This window comes from Dromiciops gliroides, chromosome 1, assembly GCF_019393635.1.
Source record: "Dromiciops gliroides isolate mDroGli1 chromosome 1, mDroGli1.pri, whole genome shotgun sequence".
Classification (NCBI taxonomy): Eukaryota; Metazoa; Chordata; class Mammalia; order Microbiotheria; family Microbiotheriidae; genus Dromiciops; species Dromiciops gliroides.
Window position 1 is genome coordinate 667,005,382 of NC_057861.1, and position 21,370 is coordinate 667,026,751.

At 46.0% G+C, this 21,370-nt stretch overlaps 2 protein-coding genes across 5 annotated transcripts in view; one reads left to right on the plus strand and one right to left on the minus strand.

Annotated features, from left to right (window-relative positions):
* MYO1G (myosin IG) overlaps positions 1–11,845 on the plus strand; it is a 40,990-nt gene extending 29,145 nt beyond the window's left edge. Inside the window, exons 15-22 of the mRNA XM_043975800.1 lie at positions 1,428–1,594; positions 2,311–2,518; positions 2,931–3,154; positions 3,334–3,478; positions 6,265–6,369; positions 8,722–8,835; positions 11,040–11,194; positions 11,629–11,845. Coding sequence (XP_043831735.1) covers positions 1,428–1,594; positions 2,311–2,518; positions 2,931–3,154; positions 3,334–3,478; positions 6,265–6,369; positions 8,722–8,835; positions 11,040–11,194; positions 11,629–11,785 — 1,275 coding nt within the window. The 3' untranslated portion in view covers positions 11,786–11,845. The remainder of the gene's footprint in view (positions 1–1,427; positions 1,595–2,310; positions 2,519–2,930; positions 3,155–3,333; positions 3,479–6,264; positions 6,370–8,721; positions 8,836–11,039; positions 11,195–11,628) is intronic.
* The window catches only part of LOC122734750 (cathelin-like), a 35,028-nt gene extending 14,334 nt beyond the window's left edge, over positions 1–20,694 (minus strand). Inside the window, exons 1-4 of one of the 4 annotated variants that reach the window (XM_043975818.1) lie at positions 20,475–20,694; positions 19,449–19,556; positions 19,130–19,201; positions 17,448–17,673 (exon numbers count right to left, since the gene is read on the minus strand). In XM_043975818.1, coding sequence (XP_043831753.1) covers positions 17,545–17,673; positions 19,130–19,201; positions 19,449–19,556; positions 20,475–20,687 — 522 coding nt within the window. In that variant the 5' untranslated portion in view covers positions 20,688–20,694 and the 3' untranslated portion in view covers positions 17,448–17,544. Of the gene's footprint in view, positions 1–17,447; positions 17,731–19,129; positions 19,202–19,448; positions 19,557–20,474 lie in introns of those variants that run through there. The other 3 variants (XM_043975843.1, XM_043975835.1, XM_043975827.1) reach the window with 3 other exon arrangements.
* Positions 20,695–21,370: the final 676 nt, after the last annotated feature.

Consider the following 21,370-nt stretch of genomic DNA (forward strand, 5'->3'; position numbering starts at 1 on the left):
TTGAAAGTACTAGGGAATGGGGGCAGCTAGGTGGTGCAGTGGATAGAGCACCAGCCCTGTATTCAGGAGGACCTGAGTTCAAATCCAGCCTCAGACACTTGACACTTACTAGCTGTGTGACCTTGGGCAAGTCATTTAACCCCCATTGCTCTGTTTCTCCCCCCCCAAAAAAGTATTAGGAAATGCTTAATCTGTATAGGGGAGACCTGATATCTGTCTTGTCGAAGAGGGCTTAGATGGTCTCCTTGACCCCAGAGGGAGGGGAAGGAACAAACACTTATTAAGCACCTAGTAGGTACCAGGCACAGTGCTAGACACTTGAAAAATATTCTCACTAATATCATCTTGATCTTCCCCACAATCCTAGGAGGTCGGTGTTATCTCATCACATTCTATAGTAGATGAAACTGTGGTAGGCTAAGTAAGTGTCTAAGCTCAGGTCTTCCATGCCTACAATGCTCTCCCTTATCTACTCTGACTGCTACCCTCCCTGGCCTCTGCTAAGTAGCAACTAAAATCCCACCTTCTGTAGGAAGCCTTCCCCAACCCCTCTCAATTCTAGTGCCTTCCCTCCATTCATTATTTTCTACTTATCCTGTATGCAGCTTGGTACATATATATTTGTTTACATGTTGGTTCCCTCATTAGACTGTAAGCTCACTGAGGGCAGGGACTTTCTTTTGCCTTTTTTTCCCCCCATCCCCATCACTTAGCACTTAGTGTCTGTTCCATAGTAGATGCTTAAAAAATTATTGGCTGATAGATTTATTCCTGAGCCCTGGCCCAGTGCCCTCTCCACAGCGCCACCTGGTGGCTTCATATACCAGTGCTATGAACTGTGGGCAGATAGAGGTTTGACATTCTAGTAGTCAGAGGGAACTCGCTAAAGAGTGGGATGGAAGTTGTATACGCCCTCTCATCAAGCAAAGGCTGGCACACTTGTCAGGGATGTTGTACGGGGAACTCTTGCTCTGGGATGGGTTGCGCTGGGTGATCTCTGAGGGCTGTGTCACAACACACCTAAGAATGGAAGAACAAAGTGCCCAGCCGAGCCTGAAAGGGAAGCTCATCACTGACCTGAGAGATCAGGGGAAACTCCCTGGAAGAAGCCATCTGAGGTGGGAACTCAGCAGGCCCTGAGGGAGGGAGGCATAGAGAATGCAGGAGCAAAACGCTAGAAGGAAGGGGCAGAGGTGTCCGGGGCGAGGCTCGCTGAGTGCAGTCTGGGCCAACAGTCTGAGACCCTCTGATCAGCCACCCAGCTGTCTTCCTCTGCCCAGCCCCGTGCCAGGCTCCACTGGGAGGGACAGAAAAGAAAGCGAGAACAGGAACCCTGCCTTCTCGGCTTCACCGACCTGGGTCCCAGTCCCTTCACTTATAAAATGAGACAGTGTCTCTTCCTGCTCTAAACCGTGTGCTCTCTGCAGGAACCCTACTACGTTCGCTGCATAAAACCCAATGAAGAAAAGTCTCCTGGCCGGCTGGATGAGGAGCGCTGCCGCCACCAGGTGGCGTACCTGGGGCTGCTGGAGAATGTGAGGGTCCGGAGGGCTGGCTTTGCATCCCGCCAGCCTTACCCTCGATTCTTGCTCAGGTGCCACCCCTCCCACCCACACCCACCCACACCTCACTATTCCAGCTTTCACCATATATCTATTTTCTCCCACCTCAAAGTTTCAGCCTCATTCTCCAGCAACTCCATCTAGGTATTTCAGCCCAATGGGAGGGAGGCAGCTTCAGTCTCCTCCTGTGATGTTTTTGGGGGCCCCTGGACCCTGGCTTGCATTCTCTCCATTCCCCTCTTGAGACAAAGATTGAGGCTGTAACTCAGGCACCGGTGTGTCAGGAGTGGATTAGGCACACCTGTGGCCATTTGTGGGGTTAGTGGAGCAGGGTGGTCTAATGGAATGACGATTGAATTTCAAGTCAGACCACATGAGTTCAAATCCCAAGGTTGAAATAGAAATATCCTTGGGAAAGATCACATCATCTCTCTGGGCTTTAGTCACATCTATAAAATGGAGATGATGGAGAGAGTGTCTAAGGCCTTATTCACCTCTAACCCTTTGTAATTCATACAAAGAGGTTTGAGATTGAATGGTTAATCCAATGTCCCATTGTCAAATGGAAGATGAGAAATTACGAACCCAAAGGAACAAAACTTTAATAGTGGAATTTCAGGGATCATGATGGGCATTAGGAAAGAGAAAGGGAGCCAGAGGCCTTTTTACTTCCTCCACTTAGAAGTCTGGACCTGAGTAGCCCCTGGCCCAGAGACTGAGCTCTTTCCCATCCTTCTCGCTGTCTTAGGTACAAGATGACCTGTGAGTATACATGGCCCAACCACCTGCTGGGCTCAGACAAGGCAGCTGTGGGTGCCCTCCTGGATCAGCATGGCCTCCAGGGTGATGTGGCCTTTGGACATAGCAAGCTCTTCATCCGCTCACCCCGCACCCTGGTCACACTGGAGCAGAGCCGTGCCCGGCTTATCCCTATCATAGTACTGCTACTGCAGAAGGTACAGGGTGGGGGGGGGCTGGTACAAAGGGGAGAAGGGCAGGGGGGATGTTTGAGGGAGATATTAATAGGTCAGAAGCAGGACAGAGAAGAAGGAGGATCCACAGAGTAGGGTCTGGGGATGCAGGAAATAGGGCATGCCTTGGGAAGGTACTAATGAGATGAAGGAGGGTCCAATGGGTGGTGTCTGGAGACTGGGGTGGCTGGGCAATGTGCTTTGGGGAGGTACTACAGGAACAGGATTGGGTCAGAGGGTCTGCAGAGTAGGTTCAGAAGACTGGAAGGGAATTGGAAGGGCTTGATTTGGGGAGATGCTAAGGGTTTAGGAAAGGCGTTAGAATTAGGAGGGTCCATGAGACAGAACTTGGGGGTTGAGCAGGCTCTCGGGTAGTTAAACTGAGCCCCGTTTCCAGGCCTGGCGGGGAACCCTGGCAAGGCGTCGATGCCGGCGCATGAAGGCTATCTATACCATCATGGGCTGCTTCCGGCGACACAAAGTTCGAAACCACCTAACTGAGCTGCAGAACCGCTTCCAGGCTGCCCGCCACCCTCCCTCGTATGGACGTGACCTCATCTGGCCTACACCCCCTGCAGTGCTCCAACCTTTCCAAGACACCTGCCAGGCGCTCTTCCGAAGGTACCCTGCCTTATCCCTCAGGCTTCTCCCCTTTTTTTCCTCCCCTCCTGTCTCTCTCTGCTCCCTAACTCGTTTCCCTTCTCCATTTTTCCTTTCCTTCCCATTCCTTCCTTCTTCCCTCCCTAGTCCTCTTCCCCTCCAGCTCCACAGAAGCCCCTGTGTGTGTCTTTCCTGGGCAGGTGGCGGGCCAGACAGCTGGTGAAAAACATCCCCCCTTCGGATATGGCTCAGATCAAGGCCAAGGTGGCAGCCATGGGGGCTCTCCAGGGGTTGCGCCAGGACTGGGGTTGTCAACGAGCATGGTCGCGGGACTACCTCTCTTCGGTGAGTTTGGCAGATGGCCGGCCCCGGGGACCTCTTTTCTAATTGAGACCCTTCTGCTTCTGCTTTCTGAGCTCCTCCTGTGGACACTGAAGGTGCCAGGGGCAAGGACTAATGCAGGAGCCCCTTTGTCCCTTTGTCCTCTCCTTAACTTCAGTCTCTCTCTCCTCCCCACCCCCCACTCTAACTCCATCTGCTCATGCCTGTCTAGTCTTCCCTCAAGCCTACTCAGTCTTTACCCTGTGATCCCCATGCCCACCCTTGAGCTCATCTGTCTGTTCCTGCCCCCCCTCATCCCATTTACCCTGATTCATATTTTATGGCCCATGTACCTGGCTGAAGTTCTTCTAGCCCAGGGCCCCAGTTCTGAGAGGGGCACTGAGTGCCCATCTGGAGAAAAAACAGGGATTGCCATCTCTATAGCTGTCTGGGCCCAAGCTCCCACCCCCACCAACTTCCTCCATTGTCTCATTAAGGAGATAGTCTCCAAGTAACAACCTCATGAGTTCGAGATAGTACAAGTGTTAGCACCCCCATTGTACAGATGAAGAAACTGAAGATCAGAACATTGAAATGATTAGCCCAGGGTGATACTGCTAATAAGAGCTGGTCAGAATTCAATCTGGGTCTCTAAACCTACGTGTTCAACCCTTATCTCTCTATTACTACTCTGCCTTTCCGGGGGAGGGGCACCCAGTCTTTTATGTTTCTTATTTCAGGCTTACTTCATGTCTTCTCTGGGGAGACTGAGTCCTCCCTGATAGTCATAATAGTGGCTTGCTTTCTTCTGTACAGGTATCATCCCCACTGTTCAGATGAGAAAACAGTCTTGGGGAACTCAAGTGATTTGTCTATGTTCACAAATCTAGTAGTATAGGAGAGTGTTATAGAAAAAGGTCATTATCCTTCTTGGGAGCAGGGACAGACAGATGAGCTTGAACTAAACATGTTACTTAGCCTTACTGGCACTCAGTTTCCTTTTGTATTGTAAGGGACTAAAATTCTAGCTCTACTATCTAAAATCTAATGAGTGGTCGCCAATAAATTATAAGCTTTAGCAAGAGTATTTAAGTGTTTAAGTATTTTTTTTTAGATAGGCAATTGGGGTTAAGTGACTTGCCCAGGGTCCCACAGCTAGTAAGTGTCTGAGGCCAGATTTGAACTCAGGTATGTTAAGGGCTAAAATTCTAGCTAAACTGTCTAAAATATCTAATGAGTGGTCGCCAATAAATTATAAGCTTTAGCAAGAGTTAAACTTTTAAGCATTTATTAAGGAGAATAAGAATTTGGTAAAGAGAGAGAAAAAGGCCTAGATTCCTATCTATTAAAGGGAGAGCACATTTCTAGCTCCGCTCTCCACCAGAGTCCAAAGGAAAAAGCGCGAGACTGAGCGCCAGTCTCTTCCTTCCTCCTCCCACTAGTCCGCGTCACTTCCTGACTCCTCAAGAAAAGACTCCTGGTCTTGCCCTCAAAGACCTTCGCTTCATGGGCAGAACTCTTCTACAGTTAGTATCCAGCAGGTGGCGTTATTCCAATCGTTACAGGTACTCCTGACTCCAGGGCTGATGCTCTATCCACTGTGCCACCTAGCTGCCCCTAAGTTTTTAAGTATTAAAGAGCATTAGGATAAGAGGGAGAGGTAAAAATCCAACTATTTCTAAGAGATCCCATCATCTGACCCACCATGGGGAGGTCAGGAGCAAAAAGGACCCAATGCCTCCTGTGAAGCTGGGAATATCCGCCCCCCCCCCAACACACACACAGCTCCAAACTAATTGGCTGGCAGCTTTGATAGACAGCACCCATGAGCAAACATCACTTCCTGACGCCAAGGACCTAACCGCATGGCTTGCCCTCAGATGCCTTCTCCTCATGGCGGAGCTTTCCTACAGTCACTCTCCAGCAGGTGGTGTCACTCCAATTGTTACACTATAAAATGGGCATAATGAACATTTCAATTTCCTCATCTATAAGATGGATATAAGAATCCTTATCTTAAAGATATCAGGTTACTATTAAATGCTTTGTATACCTTAAAGAGGTATAGAAATCTGAGCTATGATTATGGTTATGGTTACGAGTAGTGTTATTAATTAATCATAATAATCCCATGTGTCCTTTAACCAAAAATACCTGAATTGCCTGTTGTTAGCGAGATTTGAGACATGGTAGAACCACATTTAATATTAAAACCATACAGTTAGTCAGTAAGTATTTATTAGATGCCCACTCCATCCAGGCACTGTGCTAAGTGCAAGGTGTACAGAGACCCTAACAGAATCTTTCTCTGAGTATTCCAAAGGGATTGAGGAATCTTAGCGCCTCAGTCTCCTGATATTGATGGCAAATGTATTGATCTGCTTAGCACCATGGGGGAGGCAGACACCTGTGATTTGTGCCCTCTAGCTCAAGAGGCGTGACATTCCTGAACCAGTCATGGAACCATTAGGTCCTGGTTTGGGAGGGATGGACTTTTACATTCTAGAGTAGTTTAGAGAAAGAGGCAATGAAGGCGACCAGGCAATGCCTCCACTGAGGATGTGACTTGTGAGCTGGGCTTTGTTGTCGCTATTAGGAATCCGAGTTCTCAGAGCAGGAAGGAAGGAAGGAGCAGCGAATGAAGGGAGACCCCTGGTTGGTAGAATGTGGGATATGGGAGTATTCATCTCCATATTTTTATGGCATTTGCCATACAACAAACCCCTTGGTTTTAGCCTTTCACCATTATCAGTGCTCTGGGTCTGCCTATTTATCGCTCCAACTGTCCCCATCTGTTCATTGGTCCCCAGACTATCGACAACCCCACAGCGGCAGCCCCCTTTGCTCAGCAGCTGAAGAACCTGCAGGAAAAGGATGGCTTCAGAAACGTGCTCTTTTCTAGTCATGTCCGAAAGGTAAGCACCAAATCATGGAGGGGGTAGTCCCACTGCTCCATATTTTGGGGGGAAAGCCTGGGTTTGAATCTAGACTCCGCTAGTGATTACCTGTGTAACCCTGTGGCCAATTACTGGGTTTCACTTCCTTATCTGCAAAATAAAAGGCCAGAGGCCCCTTCTGGCTCTGTCTGTGATTGTATACGGTCCAAGAATTCACAGTGTTAGAACTTAAAAGGGCCTAAGAAGTCTTCTAATCATTTGGCAAAGTCCCTCAAGTTATCCTGCTGGGCAAGATGTAGAGATGTGGACTTGGCAGATTTGGGACTGGTTGAATGACCAGATCCAAAGTGTGATTATTAATGGGATATCATCAGCATGAAGCGAAGTCTCCCATGAAGTGCCCTGGGATTCTGTCCTTGTCTCTGTGCTCTCACTGATTTGTATGATGGTTTTAGTGGTAGCCTTATCAAATTTGCAGATGATACACAGCTATAAGGGCAGGTAGGTGACACAGTAGATAGAGCGATGGACCTGAAGTCAGGAAGACTCATCTTTCTGAGTTCAAATCTGGCCTCAGACACTTACTAGTTGTGTGACCCCAGGGCAAGTCACTTAACCCTCTTTGCCTCAGTTTCCTCATCTATAAAACAAACTGGAGAATGAAATGGCAAATCACTCTAGTATCTTTGCCAAGAAAATCCCAAGTGGGGTCACGAAGAGTCAGACACAACAATCACACAGCTAGAAAGAATAGCTAATATGTTGGATGACAGAGTGAGGATTTAAAAAAAAAACAGTAAAACATTCAGCTAAATCAGATCAGATGAAATTTAATAGGAATAAATTAAGGTACTATCCTTGGGTTTAAAAAACAAACTTCACAAGTATAATATGGGAGAATTATGTTGAGATAGAATTTATCTGAAAAAAGATCTTGTGGTTTTAGTGGTTCACAAACTCAGTGCATACTTTGGTAACAGTTTGGCTAGGTGGCACAGTGGATAGAGAACCAGCCCTGGAGTCAGGAGAACCTGAGTTAAATCTGGCCTCAGATACTTACTAGCTGTGTGACCCGGGAAAAATCACTTAACCCTGATTGTCTCAAGAAAAAAAAAAAAAAGAGCCAATGAGATCTTAAGATAGCCTAGAGATTGGACCTGTGATTTTATTGGCATGGGGAATTTCCTCTACCAATTCAAGTTGTAATCTTCTCTGCAACTTGTTGTTTTAGTTGCCTAGAGCCTTGAGAGGTGAAGTGATTGGTCCAGGGTCACACGGTCAGTATATGTCAGAGGTAGGACTTGAGCCCAGTGATTCCTGGCTTCAAGGCTGGCCCTCTATGCCACATCACCCAACATCCAGAGCAAAGCAAAGGATAGTACCATTGGACCCTGCCCTGGTCAGACCATACATGGAGGATTATCTTCAGGGCTAGGCTCTGTATTTCAGGAAGGGCACTGATAATCGTAGAGCCTCTAGAAGAAAGAGACCAGGATGGCAAAGGGCCCCAAGACCATGCCACGGGAGGCCTGCTAGAAGGAGCTGGAAGAGTTTACATGAGGATGATCCTAAAGACACTTGAGATCTTCCTTTAAGTTTTTGAATTACTTTTGGGGGGGGGTGGGGCAATGAGTGTTAAGTGACTTTCCCAGGGTCACACAGCTAGTAAGTGTCAAGTGCCTGAGGCCAGATTTGAACTCAGGTCCTCCTGAATCAAGGGCTGGTGTTTTATCTACTATGCCACCTAGCTGCCCCTTCCTTGAAGTTTTTGAAAGTTTGTAGAGAGATAAGCAGAAGGACAAAACCTCTGGTTTGTTCAGAACCAAGAACACAGTGGAAGTTACCAAAAAGGGCAGATTTAGGTTTGATGCAGGGAGAAATTTCCTAATGATTTGGGCTGCCCCTAAGCACACAATGGGCTGCTTCAGGAGGTAGTGGATTCTCCCTCACTTAAAGGTCTGTAGGGGGCAGCTAAGTGGCACAGTGGATAGAGCACTGGCCCTAGATTCAGGAGGACCTGAGTTCAAATCTGACCTCAGATACTTGACACTTACCAGCTGTGTGACCCTGGGCAAGTCACTTAACCCTCATTGCCCTGCAAAAAAAAAAAAAGTAAAGACATGTCTGGTGAGACCCACCCCACACTGGACAGTTGAAAAAACCGTGTCCCAGAGGAGAAGAAGGGATACAACTAGTCAGTGGCTGAGCTTGGACAAAAGCCCAGGTTCCCTGAGTCCCATCTGGGGCCTTTTTCACTATATCATTCAGGCTAGGAGCTTGGTGGAGACCACAGAGCAGGAGGAAGGATGCTGAAGGTGCCCCTACGAGGGTGTCCTGAGGAATGCTAACTCCATTCTCTCTCCCCCTCAGATAAACCGCTTCAACAAGAGCCGGGACCGGGCACTGCTGCTCACTGACAAACACCTTTACAAACTGGAACCCAACAAACAGTACCGTGTAATGCGGGCGGTTCCCCTCAGCAATGTAAGCAGGGGCACCAGGAGGGAAGGTGGCACTGATGGGGGTAGGGGGTGATGCTCAAGGCACTGGGTGGGGACAGTTGGTCCATCAACCAGTATATATTGAACCATCATCCTTTAGCACCTGACTCATTAAGCACATTAAGGGGAAGGGATGGAAGGGGAAAGGAAAGAGGGAGAGAAAAGAAAAGGGGAAGGGGAAAGGGAAAGGCGAAAGGGAAGGAGAGTGGAAAGGAGGGGAAGGGAGGGGAGGTAAGAAGAGGGATTCACTTCAGCTCCATGCAGCTACCATTTATTAAGTACAGGGACCTGCAGATGAAAAACAAAACAGTTACTGTTCTCTGGGTGCTCATAGTCTACAGGGAAGTGGGGTGGGGGTGGGGCGAGAATATAACATATACACAGATAAGTATAACACAAGACAGATAATGTGATCGAGGCAAAGGAGAGGTGTTATCTAAGTGCTCTAGAAAAATGAATGAGAGCACTGCCAGTTATGGCAGGGGAAATCAAGGAAGGCTTCCTGGAGGAGGGTGGCATCTGAGTTGCTTCCTAAAGGTGAAGAAGGATCCTGAAAGAATAAGTGAGGAGGGGGCAGCTAAGTGTTGCAGTGGATAAAGCACTGGCCCTGGATTCAGGAGTACCTGAGTTCAAATTTGACCTCAGACACTTGACACGTACTAGCTGTGTGACCTTGGGCAAGTCACTTAACCCACATTGCCCCGCAAAAAAAAAAAGAATGAGTGAGGAGGGAGCAAATTCCAGGCTTGGAATATGGCTTCTGAATACTACACACAGACATTTGAGGGACGTTAGGACCAGTTTGGAGAATGGTAGTTTATCTAATTCAAGTGGAATATAGAAGATGCAGAGGGTAGTGTTATAGAAGGAAGCCATGAGGTAGTTTGGAGCCATAATATATAGGACCCTAAAAGCCAAACTGAAGAATTGGTATTTTATGTAGGAAGCAATGGGGAGCTACGAAGATTTGTTTATATATATAATGGACACCTGAAGGAACAAAGGATATAAAATAGTATTCAATTCAGTTCGATTTAACAGATACCTGCTATGTTAAAGGTAGTGCATACACATACGATTATTATTTTTTGTTTGTTTTTTGGGGGCAATGAGGGTTAAGTGACTTGCTCAGGGTCACACAACTAGAAAGTGTCAGGTGTCTGAGGCCGCATTTGAACTCAGGTCCTCCTGAATCCAGGGCTGGTGCTTTATCCACTGCGCCACCTAGCTGCCCCCCACATGCAATTATTAACCTCTATAATGTAAGCATTATGCTTACATGATTATAACAATGCTAACATTCATTAAGCACAAAGATAAAGAAGATACAGGTCCTGCTCACAAAGAGCTCCCAGTCTAAGGAGAGAAAGGGAAGTCCACAAATGTCTGCCATTTCTGGAGAGTGAGATGAGGACCAAGCAGAGGGGAGGGAATTTGAGGAGGAAGAGCTCAGTTTCACTGAGGGTTCAAGAAAGGTTTCTTGGAGGAGCTACATCTGAGGGTTGCCCTGAGGATTGGGAGGGATTTCAACAGAGATAGAGTGGGAGAGAAAACTCTTCTAGGCAGGCAGGAAAGCAGGAAGAAAGGCAGAGTGATGGGGAATAATACCCCCACCCCCACCCCGGCTGTGAGGCATCTGTAGTCTGTGAAGGGGGACGGGTATGAGATGAGATTGCCAAGGTAGGTCAGAACCAGATTGTAGAGGGCCTCAAAGGCTTCCATCTTGGAAATGAATGGAGTAAGAGGAAGAGATGTGGGTGAGGATGTTTAAGAGCATCAAGGGTAGATCAAGGGCACTGGGATCCCTGTTCCTCCCCCACCCCCCCCACCCCGTGAAGATTATAGCAAGAGAAGGAATTTTAAGACACAAAGAAGGGGGGGGGCGGCTAGGTGGTGTAGTGGATAAAGCACCGGCCCTGCATTCAGGAGTACCTGAGTTCAAATCCGGCCTCAGACACTTGACACTTGCTAGCTGCGTGACCCTGGGCAAGTCACTTAACCCCCATTGCCCCGCAAAAAAACCCCCAAAAAACAAAACAAGACACAAAGAGGGGCAAGACAGGCATGGGGCAAAAAGGTGGGCTTCACAGTTGTGTCAGAAGCACAAAAGATGGGCATTTGGGGGTAGTGTCCACGAGTGTCTCAAAGTAGTGAGTTCCCTTTCCTTTGTGCCTTTCTTCCCTCCAGGTGACTGGGTTGAGTGTGACAAGTGGTCCAGACCAGCTGGTGGTGCTACATGCCAAGGGCCAGGATGATTTGGTAGTATGTCTTCACCGAACTCAGCCCAAAATGGATAATCGCATTGGGGAGCTGGTGGGCATGCTGGCTGGACACTTCCAGGGGTAAGAAATGGGCATGGAGCAGGCACCACTGGACTGATGTGGTCAGAACAAGGATAGACTCTGCCTGGGGGGAAGTAGAAAATGGTAATGTGGACTCCTAACAGAGTCCTTTGCTAGGAGCAGGAAGTAGTAACAAGCAAGAGACCAGGGCGCCTCTTCTCCCCCCCCCATATATATATATATATATATATATATATATATATATATATATATATATATATATATATATCACCATGACTTTCCATGACACCGGTGAGGTAAGTCTGGGAGAATTATAGGAAGAGCCTAGATGTCATAGGAGCTTTAAGGGAAGACACTTCCTCAGGAGCTAGAATGTTTAGGTGATACATCTCCCTTGCATCTTAGCCCACAAGACTGGGAGAAATAGGGAGGTGTTTCTAGAATTTGAGGCCCTGATGTTTCTTTTGCTACAGAGTGGGGCAGGACCTAGAAGTACGGGTTTCAGACTGCATCCAACTGAATCAACGTGGGCGCCGACGCCATGTCTCCGTGGAGACGAAACCTGATCAGCCTATGCCGGACTTCCGTCGTAGCCGTGATGGTTTTGTCCTCCTCTGGCCAAGTCGTTGAGGCCTAAGGGCCTCATCCCTTTCCACTGTTGTGGCAGGGTTCTCTTGGCCTAAGTTTGGGGCCCACATTACAAATAAATTTTTACAATTCAATTCTAGAGTGTTAACTGTCTTTGTGTATATCTGTTTGTATGCATGCCTGTGTGTGTGTGTGTGTGTGTGTGTGTGTGTGTGTGTGTGAGAGAGAGAGACAGAGAGACAGAGAGAGAGAGGAGGAAGAGGAGGAGAAGGAGGAGGAGGAGGAAGAGAAGGAAGATATTTCTTTGTTGCAGCTGCAGAGTAACTCGAACACTTTATGATACAGTCAGTTGGTGTGACTGTTATTTGATACTTGATTTACATAGTGCATGAAAAGAATGGACCAAAAAAAAAAAAAGGGGGCAGCTAGGTGGCGCAGTGGATAAAGCACCGGCCCTGGATTCAGGAGTACCTGAGTTCAAATCCGGCCTCAGACACTTGACACTTACTAGCTGTGTGACCCTGGGCAAGTCACTTAACCCCCATTGCCCCGCAAAAAAAAGAAAAAAAAGAAAAGAATGGACCTACATAGACTCCTAGCCTCACTCAATTTTGTTAGCCTGGTTAGGCACCTATAGAACATTAAATACCACGCATAAGCACATGAGGGCCAGACCTCATCCTTTTGTTCAGTCACCAGCCCACTTCCTTCCATTACTAAGTTCCCTTTGGATCTGTCCACTAATATACACACCCATCTATAAATGTTGGCATCTCTCTGGTGTCAGCAACTTCTTGGACCTCTTGTCTCCCTCATTGAATTTGTTTTTTGTGTTTTATTTTTTATTTTATTTTATTTTTTTTTAGTGAGGCAATTGGGGTTAAGTGACTTGCCCAGGGTCACACAGCTAGTAAATATTAAGTGCCTGAGGCCGCATTTGAACTCAGGTACTCCTGACTCCAGGGCCGGTGCTCTATCCACTGTGCCACCTAGCTGCCTCTCCTCATTGAATTTGTATGTAGTGATCCTTTCCTCCTTATTTTCATTTCCTTTGTTCCAGCTGGAATTTGTTCAACTTTTCCCAATGTGTCCTTGAGATTAACCTTCCCTAATCAGTTGTAAATGCAAATTCTTTCACCTGGAGTAAATTCATTGGTTGCAGCAGGGAGATTATAGAGAGGACAGGAGAAGGGGTGGCCTATCTCTATCTGTGTACAGCCTGTGCCCCATGAAGATTCAGGAAGGAAGACAGACTCTGGAAGAGAATCACCATAGTAATAAGACTCTGGCTGGTGGAAGATCAGAAAGTGAGGTACGGGGATGGTGGTTGCCTTGGGAAGGAAGATGCTTCTCTTGCCATACCCCACACCAGGTTAGTTACTTTCTCCTTCCCTGCAAATCGTTGACAACAAATTAGCATGTGCTACTTATCTATTAAATTTGATATATTTTTCATTGAAAGCCCCCTATGTGCCCAGTAGGCCCCTAGTTCATGCCATGATTTGTATATTCAGAGTGTCAGAAAGGGCAGCTAGATGGCGCAGTGGTTAAAGCACCGGCCCTGGATTCAGGAGTACCTGAGTTCAAATCCAGCCTCAGACACTTAACACTTACTAGCTGTGTGACCCTGGGCAAGTCACTTAACCCCAATTGCTTCACCAAAAAAACAAACAAACATACAGAGAAGCAGAAAGGTATATGGGTGTGGCCCTCCAAAAATCAATAAACAGGAACTGAGTACCCCTTCCTATCTCCATGGGTGGGGCTCTCAACTGCAAAGAGGTAGAAAAATAAGTCTGAACCTGGTCTAACTGAGTAGAAGGGACCTCCATCTTTGGGGAGTCCTTACTCTCATGAGACATGACCTTCACCCTCAAATGAACCCCTTTTGTAATGAAGTAAACCTATTCCTTGGCCCCTGTTTTGATGGAGTGTATATATATATGTATATATAGATATAGATAGATAGATAGCACTGCCCACGCACATCCCCCAGCTCCACCAAAACAAAACAAAAAAACACCCCAAAACCACTCAGTTCACCTTAAGAATGACAAGAATACATTTAATGCAGTGAAAGTTGTTCATTAAGAGCTTAGAGATATAAGAAAGTCAAAATCACAGGTGTTCATTGAGGTTAGTTAAGGAAAGCTTCCAGAAGAAAGTAAGGGTTGAGGGCTGCTGAGTAGAGATAAGGAAGTGTGACTGTACAATTCAATTTATCAACATCTGTTGGTTTGCATTTTGGCTCATTTGGTTTTTTAAAGTACCTGCTATGTGCAGTGTGCTGTACTAAACACCATAAGGCATGAAATAAAATGTAAGATAAAATTGAGTTCCTCAAGGAACTAACACTTTGAGTGGGGAGATAGGAGGGATATGATTTTTTTTTTGGTGGGGCAATGAGGGTTAAGTGACTTGCCCAGGGTCACACAGCCAGTAAGTGTCAAGTGTCTGAAGCTGAATTTGAACTCAGGTCCTCCTAAATCCAGGGCCAGTGCTTTATCCACTGTGCCACCTAGCTGCCTTCTATTATTTTTATTATTAGCAAAGAGGTAACTCAAATTTCCTGGTTGCTGGAAGTCATTTATTCCCACTCATAGGATTGTATTGGGGTTTTAAAAGAAGTTTCCCCTTAGTCTTTTTATAGAGCTCTGACCTTAGTTTTCAATGATTCAGTCACCACCACCAACTAATCCAGGGATGACATTTAGGAAAACCAATGGATAGGTAGAAAGTCCAATATCCTCTGGGTCCTTTGAAGTTGAAAGGCCCCCCTTTGGTCAAAAGTTGGGAGGGGTGGGGGAAAGACCTATCCAAGGCTGAAGCTTCAGCCTGGCCTTCCCCAGCAGGTGGTTTCTTCTCAGCTATGTGTTGAAAACCCACAAGCTCTAATTTCTGGAAAAGCCTCCCCTTCTCAATTAGATAATTTATAGATCAACCTTGGAGGCATCACCAAGATCCCCTGACTTTTTTTGGTTGCTGTTGGGTTTTTTTGTTTGTTTGTGGGGGGGGCTTGTGGGGCAATAAGGGTTAAGTGACTTGCCCAGGGTCACACAGCTAATAAGTGTCAAGTGTCTGAGGTCAGATTTGAACTCAGGTCCTCCTGAATCCAGGGCCAGTGCTCTATCCACTATACCACCTAGCTGCCCTGTGATCCCCTGCCTTTTAAAACAGATTTCCTGTTTGGCATCATATCATTTCATTAAATGGGCTTCAAGGACTTTTCACATTTAGTCTAAGGTATTTTGTTTTTATTAATTCATTTATCCATCCATTTATTCATTCATTCATTATTTTATTTATGTATTTATTCATCAATAAATCAATTTATTTATTTAGAATTTCCCCACTTTTTACACGTAAAAACAAATTGTAACATCAATTTTTGTAACTGTGTTCCAAATTCTTTTCCTCCCTTCCTACCCACCTCAGAGTGCAGTATCTAATTTAACCAGCAGGGGGCAAACTTTAGTTGTTCCTCTGCTAAATTTGTGTATAAGCCAGTGCCCTTTTGGGAGGTTTGGCAGCTAGAAGAAGGCTTTCTCCACCTCCAACGTGGCATTTCCTCCTATGTTATTTTCTTCTTATTCCTCCATCCAAGTCTAGTCTTTAAAATTATATGTTAACCAAAAGCTTAAAATAAAAAGAAATCTACTAGTTATATCTTGGATCATTACTCCCACTTCATGAGATATTTTACTTTCTTGGGTCTCTTTGCACTCAGATTCAGGCACTGATGGAATTAAAATGCAAAAGAAAATATAAACTCTCTTATCACACTTTTTCCATCCCAGATGGGAATAGTTCCCAGGTATACATACCTGTGGCTCATAAAATGGAGTGGGGAAAGGGCATTTGCTTCCTCCACCTCAGACTGACGGACTACAGGAAGGTAAAGATGAATCTAGGTAGGGAGCAGCTAGGTGCCGCAGTGGATAAAGCACCGGGCTGGATTCAGGAGGACCTGAGTTCAAATCCAGCATCAGACACTTGACACTTACTAGCTGTGTGACCCTGGGCAAGTCACTTAACCCCCATTGCCCCACCAAAAAAAAAAAAAGACAAACCTAGGTGTGTCTGATTGGAAACCTTGGGTCCAGTGGTACTGAATGATGTCAGAGACATTAGAGACTCCCTTTAGTGTTGGACCTGCTGAATCATGAGGATGTGAGAATCTTTGGCTGCTGATTGTCCATGAAACAAATGCGATCCCTGCAGGAGTTGGGGTGGGGTGGAATATAGACATCTGCTGTATGACTGATATGTGTGTTGGGGGGGAGATGCTTGGAAGGATTTTTATGCCATGGTCTCTGGAGACATTACTTCTGCTTCCCCTGTGAGAACATGTCATAAAGGAGGGGGGGGGAATTCTGGGAAACTGAGATTTCAGTCCTTGCTAGAAGTGACTGCCTTGGTCTGTCAGGAGTTTTAATGTTGTATCATTTACTTTTTTTTTTTTTTAGTGAGACAATTGGGGTTAAGTGACTTGCCCAGGGTCACACAGCTAGTAAGTGTTAAGTGTCTGAGGCCGAATTTGAACTCAGGTACTCCTGACTCCAGGGCCAGTGCTCTATCCACTGCACCACCTAGCTGCCCCGTATCATTTACTTTTTTTTTTTTTTTTGTGAGGCAATGGGGGTTAAGTGACTTGCCCAGGGTCACACAGCTAGTAAGTGTCAAGTGTCTGAGACAGGATTTGAACTCAGGTACTCCTGACTCCAGGGCTGGTGCTCTATCCACTGCGCCACCTAGCTGCCCCATCATTTACTTTTGATCCCATTCAGGACATGTACTATTATTTATAATGTGAGTGTGTGATTCTTTTGGGTCATACAATGTCGAGGAGATGAGAATCTCAATGAGCATGGGGTCATGAGCCATTTTGATAAATGTACAGACTACTATTGATAATCTTCATGCTTTCCATCCTACACTAGTGAGTCAGAAACTTTAGATAAGCCACTGAGAGCTGTAAGACCCAGGAAAGTTCATTGGTACCCAAGAAGTGACAATGGGAGCTAGGAGTTGGTAGCCTAAGCTCACAGTTCTCTAACTAATACCAGATGAAGACACGGCACTCAGAGTAGCTGCTCCAGCCCTACTCCCCTCCTTTCTGTCTCAAGAGCTCTCGGGCAGAGGAAAAAATCCCTGTCTTTACACTAATAAAATTCTTTCTTCTTTTAGGTGTTGGTTCTCTTCCATATCTTCTTCTCTGACCCCTGGCTCCCTCCCTTTAACTCCTTAGCTAAAAGTAATTACCCTTGCGTATATATCTGATTGATTGCCATCTTGGAGGGGGGAGGGGAGGGAAGGAAGAGATGGAGAAAAATTTGAAACTAGAAAGCTTACAAAAGTGAATGTTGAAAATAATCTTTACATGTAATTAGAAAATTAAATAAAATAATACCAAGAAAAAATACAAGTAAAATAAAAGTAATCACTCCCTCTTCAAATGTCTTAGAACACTTTGTCTAGCTTTCTCCTAGTCCCTAGCACACTTTGAGAATTAATGCATTATCCAGCCTCTACCCTTCCTAGATGGCAGCCCTTTGAGGGGAGTTACCATGTTATTCTTCCTCTATGTATCCTCAGTATTGAGCTCATGGAAAGCGCTTAAGAAATGGTTGATAGATTGAATTGAATTGAATTGAATAGGCAGTTGGAGAGAACACTATGATAAAGAGGGTAAAACCGACCATTTCACATAAAGTTTATTAATCCAAAGGGATCAGGGCAGAATTTGGTGCCAGAAACAGAAGTTAAGGTGTAGATTCACCCTAAGATCCTACTTCTTATTGTCACCTTATCCAGAAAAAAATGTCCTGCAGTTTCCTATATTTTTCACGCAGGTGTTGATATTTTCGATAAATGAGTTTTGCAAAAGCCCAAAAAATTTGCAAAACCCCACCACTGTTTAACTCTTCAGGCTGCAGAAAAAAAGGCAAACAGGACTCCTTAGGCTATAGCTTCCGGAGATCAGACTGCTAAAACAAGAGAAAAGTGCATACTGACAATACTGTCTCCCTGTTGAAGTCATCTTCCAAGTAGGGGATCGGGGTTAGGGTGTATATGATGTGACCCTGAGAGGTCCATAACTTGACCCGAAGTGGTGCATGCTTTACCAATTGGAGGGTGGGAAGATGGGTCGCATTCCCCCCCCCCAAGAAAGACAATCATGGGGTTTGTCTACAACATAACAACAACTATCTTTTACCAGTTACTGTCCAAGAATCTCACATTCCACCACTTTGTACAGCTGTGTAAATTTCCAAACTTATCCCATCTGAGCTACCCAGCCAGCAGTTCATCAGGGCAGGAATAACCTAACACTAAGCCTAGCAGCTGAACAGGTGTCATTGAGAAAATGTCTTCCCAATCATGGTGTACTCACCAGGAATTTTTCTTCAAGTGATTGGATGTATTTAAGAGACACTGCCCTTTAGGGGTTGGAGATAACTGCCCTTTGGGGTCAGAGCAGTAAGAGTTGCCAGAGACCTCAGAAATCACCTGGTCCAACCTTACTTTAGAGAGGAAGAAGCTAAGGCTTGGATCATTACACATGGTAGTAAGTGATTAGACCCAGTATTCAACTCCAGATGCTCAGATGTGAGGACTCCAAAATTCAGTCTTTCCACTGGACCAAGTTAGCACAGGATAATGCCTCTGGGGTTTCCTATTCATTATTCGTTTTTTAAAAATCTTTGTTAAATAAAAAGTTTTCCCAAGATTCACACCTCCTGTTTCAGCTCAGCCATTTACTAAGCTATATGACCTTGGCAAGGTCACTTCACATCTCTGGGCTTCAGTTTCCTTCTCTGTAAACTGTGATGGGGGGAGAGAGGGTCCAAACTAGATGGTTTCTAAGGTTTCTTTCAGTTCTTTTTTTTTTTTTTTTTTAAGTAAGGCAATTGGGGTCAAGTGACTTGCCTGGGGTCACACAGCTAGTAAGTGTCAAGTGTTTGAGGCTGGATTTGAACTCAGGTCCTCCTGAATCCAGAGCCAGTGCTCTATCCACTGTGCCACCTAGCTGCCCCTTTTCAGTTCTAAATCCTGTGATTAATTCTCACCTGAAAGAACTGGTCTAGGCCCTTCCTGTCCCACTGCCTACTCTACTTCCCCCCTTTCCCTTAGGACCCTGAGGCCAGAGACCCCTCTCCCTTCAGAGCTGAGGTTGGGTAAGGTGGATGGGGAAGAGAAATGTCCCTGCTTTTATAGCTATAGCTCCTGCCTGGAAGGAGAAATGGAGGCTAGGCTGAGGCCAAGGCTGAAAAGAGGGCAGAAAGGTCAGAAAGGTCAGAGTTGATTCCAAGCTTTTCTAGCTACAGATCTAACCAGAAGGCTGGGTCTCTTCCCCCAGGACTCCATTGGGGAGACATCACTTACCCCACCACAAGAAGCATTGAGAGAAGGCTGAGTGGCATCCAAGGAGATGGTTCCATAGCATTCTTTCACCAGCTGTGAAGGTGTTGGGAAGACTGGGCTCAGTACTAGGAACCTGTGACATCTACCCCTAACATGCCAAGGATAATAGCAGTCCAAGCCAGGTCCCACAGCTCTGCCCCAAACCAGCCCACCATGGGGTGCTTTTCTCTGCTTCTAATCTTGAGCAAGGCAACAGAAAAGCAGAGCTCATTTTCCTGGATAATGGCCCCAGAAAGACACCACCCTGTCAGTCCTTCTCCCTAGCCCAGGATACGCTCACCCCATTCTCCTTAAAGTCACATTTATCCGGATTCTGTCGGCTGGTTTGGGGACAGACAGTCTCCATAATGGTGAAGTTCAGGTGACCGGGAATGGAAGGATCATTGTTCTGGGAGAGGAAACCAGAACAGTCTTTCAGATGGAAGCTTCTTCAGGGCCAGCAGTCAGCCACAGTCATATCATTGGATTTAGTCTAAAGGGACCTTAGACACAATCTAATCTAACTCTTGGAGGGGGGCACACTAAGAAGTCAAAACTATTTTCATAATAATTGTAAGATGTTTTGATTCTTAATCTGCTGAATATTAACAGATAACCTATACATAAAAGTTCTTTGGAGGGGTTCTTGAAAAATTTTAAGAATATAAAGGGGTCAGGGGGCAGCTAGGTGGCACAGTGGATAAAGCACCAGCCCTAGATTCAGGAGGACCTGAGTTCAAATCCAGCCTCAGACACTTGCCACTTATTAGCTGTGTGACCCTGGGCAAGTCACTTAACCCTCATTGCCCCACCCCCCCCAAAAAAAAGCAAAGAAAAGAATATAAAGGGGTATTGAGACCAAAATGTTTGAGAACTGCTATTGTAGGGTATTGGGAGATGGAGATGTAACTGTGGCCTAGCATGACTACAGGGAGCTTGGGTTATACTCTGAGGTATGGGCATAGTTGGATAGGCGGGGTGAGTGAAACATTCTAGGTAAGGGAATGACCCAAGGGAATCATGGGAGCAAGAATGAACCTAATGGTGAGGAACAGTTCACACCTCTACAGTGCTTTCTTGTTCCCAAGGTGTCTTCCTCACAAAGATAATGTGACTTGAGCTGTTCAAGAATGTTTAGAGATGGGAAACTGAGACTCGGAGAAGAAAACAGATTTGCTTAGGGCCCCAGACACTAGTGTCTGGTCTGGAACTCTTCCCCAGGTCTCCTGACTCCACAATTCTCTCCCAACCAGAAGATTAGATTATTTGGAGTGAAAGGTTCATATTGGGACACCTTGGCAGGCTGGAGACCTTCCCCCATACTCACTGTCCCAGGCTGCAGATTCAGAACCAAGAGTCGGAAGAGGTTGCTTGAGCCTGACTCCTGGCTGTAGTGGACGATGAATTGGTTTACCAATTCCCTGTAGCTCTTGGTCTGGGGAGGGGCTGGAGTCACTAGGCTAAGCAACAGTAGCAGGCATGATAGCAGCCACATGATCCAACCCTTCTTCATCCTTATCCTCTTGGCTCTCAATGCCATGATCGGGAAGGAGCCATCCTTTATTCACTGGCTCCTCCCTGATCTTACATGGGCAATGAGCACCTAAAGCTATTGGGCACCAACAGTTTTCTGAGGTCTGTGGTTTCCCCTTTCTTTTGTCATCCTTCAACATGTCCTCAGGATTTGGGGTTCCCTGCAAAGGAAGGAAGTTGCTTCATGGAGCCCTGGAGTTAGTAGAAAGGAGGCATTGGGGAAAGAGGAGAAATATGGTGAACAGAATGAAGAGGAAGGCAGAGGGTCTAAGCTGCTGAAGAGATGTGAAGAAATGTAAAGAAATAATGATTTCCCTTTTTTTCTCTCTGCCTTACAGAGTCCTAAAGTCAGGTTGTATCCTGGATGGGTTTCCTTTCCAATTGCCCAATTATTTTGCACTAGATCAAGGATTGCTCAAATCTAGCTCAGAAAGCTTCTCTGTCCTACCTACCCACCCACCCACCAGGGTCCTCAGACAGCTCTCTCTAAAGCAGGGGGCTCAAAGGATATCTGGTGCTCTGTACTATTCATAATTCCCACTGTCTTGGCCTTTCTAGATGGGGAATCTTTCCTCCATCACATTCAATTTAATATTTAGTGTGTACCTATGCTGTTTAGGATACTATCTTCACCACTGGTTATGTAAAGATGAAAATACATACAGTCCCTGCCCTCAGGGAGTTTATAGT